This window comes from Formica exsecta, unplaced genomic scaffold (assembly GCF_003651465.1).
Source record: "Formica exsecta isolate Colony F162 unplaced genomic scaffold, ASM365146v1 scaffold191, whole genome shotgun sequence".
Classification (NCBI taxonomy): Eukaryota; Metazoa; Arthropoda; class Insecta; order Hymenoptera; family Formicidae; genus Formica; species Formica exsecta.
The window spans coordinates 2,706,842-2,710,346 of record NW_021849211.1 but is presented as its reverse complement, the minus strand read 5'-3'; the positions used below and the strand labels follow the sequence as shown (position 1 = coordinate 2,710,346).

Genomic DNA, 3,505 nt, shown 5'->3' with positions numbered 1-3,505 from the left:
ATACAGATTATATATATTATATAAACTGGATTATTGTGTTATATATTAATTCTCCTTGTTCTCTTAAATCAATATAATAAATTTATATTTATCTATCATATTTCACACACATGTATTTTACTTATTTTGTATTGCTAGTGATAAGCGAATTTAATAAAATATAATTCCGATAACTCTACTATTTTTATTTTTCTAATACATATTTGTTTTGTTCTGATTGATAAAGTTTTTTATAAAATATCTTTCAATTTTTTTAAGTTTGTCTTGTATCATTCATAATGGCGTGATGCAAAGTGTATTCCTTAATTGCACTTTGTTGCACTTGAAATACGAAAAGAACAGAAAGCATAGTTGACAAGGACGGACCTTTACTGCTATACTTTACTAGTTTTCTCTTTATTCCTTTAAAGCTTAAATATACATTTGTTCCATTTTAAAGTGCGAAAAAGTGTATTTTACAAAAATGACATATTGTCATACATGGTCCTAAACAATAACTTAACCTAATGTGGCGATTAAGCTGCAATTAAATTCAACACATACGTTTTATCTTAGTACATATCAAAAATTTTGCATTCTAAGTACGCTAATGATTTAGCTTCCTTTTTTAGTTTGTGTAACTTTTTGTATTATGTGTTAATAAGAATTATTTACAATGTAAATTATATATATAAGTTTGTAAACATATTATTCTTGATTCAAGTATCTAATATATGAAGCAAAGATTATTTTAATATGAAAGTAAGATAATAATTTTTTTTTATTTTCCAGAAAGCTTACATACACAATTATAAGATGAATACAATACCCCCTGTTAAACCACCACGTGGGATTAAACCGACGAAAGAAACGGCAAGTAAATTTTACAATTGAATCGTTTTCTTTTTCTAAATTTATAGTTACAACAAAATTATTAGAGAGATATTTACTTGTATGTTTTATATAAATCTCGTATATCTTATAGAGCGGTCTATTGATCTCTGTGATTCGTGCTTTATCAGCAAGCGAGACAAATGAGCAACGGGAGATTGAAAAGGCTAAGCTGGAAAAAGAGTACAAACGTAGCGATCAACGGTTGGAAGAATTAGTTTCATTGTATGATCAAGATCTCATGGAAGTTATGCAAGTAAATACGAATATAGCTGAATGTAATGAGAAATACAGATACTTATAACTGTGCATTATATCACAATACACTTTATTTTAGATATTCAGTGCATTATCTGAGAAGGTTACGTCATTGCGAGAAAAGATTCATGCTGTAAAGGAGAATTTAAATGTCTGCAAGCAATTGCTGAGATGTAAACGAGAGGAATTATTGAATCTGTGGCTAGAAGGAATAGAACACAAACAAGTTTTACATCTTCTAAAAGATGTGTAAGTTATGTATGCATATATTTAAAATTCCTCTCTCTAAAAAAAAAAAAAAGATATAACTTCTTCAATTTCATCAATTTTAGGTCATCAGATTCATGCGGACATATAATATCTTTAACAGAGCCTGAGCCATTACAATTATCCAATATATCGCATGATCCCTTAGTAGATCAATAAAAATCTTGTAATCCTGTGTTATATTTAATGATTCAAAAATAATATATTTAATTTTAGTTGTATATAACAATAAAAAATATAATGTTTTCTAATAGATTTAAGTAAAATAGTACAAGTTTATATTTTAGGTCATGTAAAAAAAAAAAATAAAAGATACATTTTTTTTCTTGTTAAAATTGATGAGCATTCCATATATTGTACTTTTATTGCATTTTATTGTATTTTATGAAACATAATGAGTTATATGAGAAGAAAAAAAAAGTTTGTACTGTTTTACAAATAGGTATACGTGTACATTTATATTTATTTATATTATATTATATTATTCTTGTGTGCGGTGAAAAAAAGTATTACAATTAATCTCGAAAATAAAAGAGTATTGAATAATTTTAAAGATAATTGCTAAAGATTTAGTATTATATAATAACATTCATTTTTTTCTAATTATCTAATTCTTTTTTACAGTCCTATATATATAAATACGGTAAAGTAAACAATAATATTGTTGAGAAAAATATACTTAATGATAAAAATTGCTCAACAAGCACTGTTGAAAACTAATAATGCAGAGATTTCTAGACATTTAGAAAATAATTATGATTCGAAATTCAAAATCTGTCAAAAGTAATGACGTTGCAGAAATCCTCGAAGTATCGACCAATCAGTATCGTCGATAGATCTCGAATCGCAGTCGGGTAATGGAACGCGCCACGTGTAGTCGTATTCGCATCGCTCCGTATTTATCGCGTTTATTTCCGCGTAAAAGTGAATCGCAAGTGTCTCAAAACAAGTATCAGACGTTCGTATTAACGCATTAGACATTGCTATTAAACATCAATATCGCGATATCGACTTATCGGCTTGATTGGAGATCGTCAAAATAAATATATCTACAATTTCTCTGCAAAACGCAATTTTTCGCGATTCGTATCGTACGAACATAGCGCTAACATATAGCGATTACGTCACGCTCGCGACCCGCCAAGTACGACGGAGACGGAATCGACAGAAACTATCGCGACAACAAGAAACATGGCGGCATTGCGCAGCTCCGAACGCGAGGAGGTTGGAGCTGGATAAAAGCGTACGTTCTCACGCGTTGAGTTCACACACTTATCGCACACGTCGCGACAAATAGCGCGACGAGGCCGCGAGCCGTTTGACAGAATCGGAAGGACCGAGAGTGAATGCGATGAGCGCGCGCCGCGCTGTGTGACAGTATGTGCGGTGTTTTGTGACGAAAGGAGTTCGCCCGTCGCGGCCGACCCGGGAATCTATCTATATACGCCTGGAGAATATCATCGAGCGCGTACGACGACGCGCAATTATTATTTGACAGTCTCTCCAGTTTAAGGTACGTGGGATTGTTTTTTCGATACTTTGCGCATTGAGTCAGCTCCTGTCTCTCTCGCTCTCTCTCTCTCTCTCTCTCTCTCTCTCTCTCTCTCTCTCTTATTTACGTCCTACGTCGTTCGCGGTGCTTTATCAAATCACGCGATATCGAGCTATATATAATCGCGATCCAGCCTCGAAAATGTCGCGCCGTACGTGTCAGATAATCGAGTATGTTGGAGCTGGCTCGTTTCGGGTGTGTTCCTCCCCGTGTTGTCATATCGCCCGCAAAGGGCATTGACTTCTAAAGCGCATCGCCCTCGAGAGGCGCTTATCTCCCGAGAACACCGTGTTAGCGACCTAACACGTTAATATAAATTTCGTCGTTCGCTTGTTTCGGATAAAGAGGTTATGACGGATTGGGGTAGGCTTTATGAGAGAGAGATTGTCGTCGTGAATGTTCGCGCGATGGCGATCAGATAACGATTTGCCCAATTCACTGTCGTTCCCAACGAATTATCTTCGCCGATTATTTTCGTGATGCAATCTCGCTGACGTGTCTTTGACAAGCTTAAATCGATATTTGTTTCACCGATAAATATAAATATAAACATATATA

General features: G+C 33.7%; 2 protein-coding genes across 3 annotated transcripts in view; both read left to right on the top strand.

Annotated features, from left to right (window-relative positions):
• Positions 1 to 290: 290 nt before the first annotated feature.
• LOC115233866 (exocyst complex component 4-like) lies at positions 291 to 1,664 on the top strand. Of its 2 annotated transcripts, none has more exons than XM_029804481.1 (5): positions 291 to 554; positions 772 to 852; positions 965 to 1,126; positions 1,208 to 1,377; positions 1,461 to 1,664. In XM_029804481.1, the coding sequence occupies exons 2-5, from the start codon at positions 796 to 798 to the stop codon at positions 1,552 to 1,554; spliced, it is 483 nt and encodes a 160-aa protein (XP_029660341.1). In that variant the 5' UTR covers positions 291 to 554; positions 772 to 795; the 3' UTR covers positions 1,555 to 1,664. The 2 variants fall into 2 exon arrangements, with proteins under 2 accessions (XP_029660341.1, XP_029660340.1); XM_029804480.1 differs by having other exon boundaries at positions 293 to 581.
• Positions 1,665 to 2,258: 594 nt separating this feature from the next.
• Positions 2,259 to 3,505, top strand: part of LOC115233810 (aryl hydrocarbon receptor nuclear translocator-like) — a 91,108-nt gene continuing 89,861 nt past the window's right edge. Inside the window, exon 1 of the mRNA XM_029804408.1 lies at positions 2,259 to 2,908. The gene's annotated coding sequence lies outside the window, so the exon portion shown is untranslated. The remainder of the gene's footprint in view (positions 2,909 to 3,505) is intronic.

What these genes read in the sequence shown, in the direction of transcription:
- LOC115233866 (XM_029804481.1), top strand. Translation starts at nt 796, where the DNA reads ATGAATACAATACCCCCTGTTAAACCACCACGTGGGATTAAACCGACG. An exon ending in ATCTCATGGAAGTTATGCAA is followed by an intron (nt 1,127 to 1,207) that starts GTAAATACGAAT and finishes ACTTTATTTTAG; the next exon opens with ATATTCAGTGCATTATCTGA. An exon ending in TTACATCTTCTAAAAGATGT is followed by an intron (nt 1,378 to 1,460) that starts GTAAGTTATGTA and finishes CATCAATTTTAG; the next exon opens with GTCATCAGATTCATGCGGAC.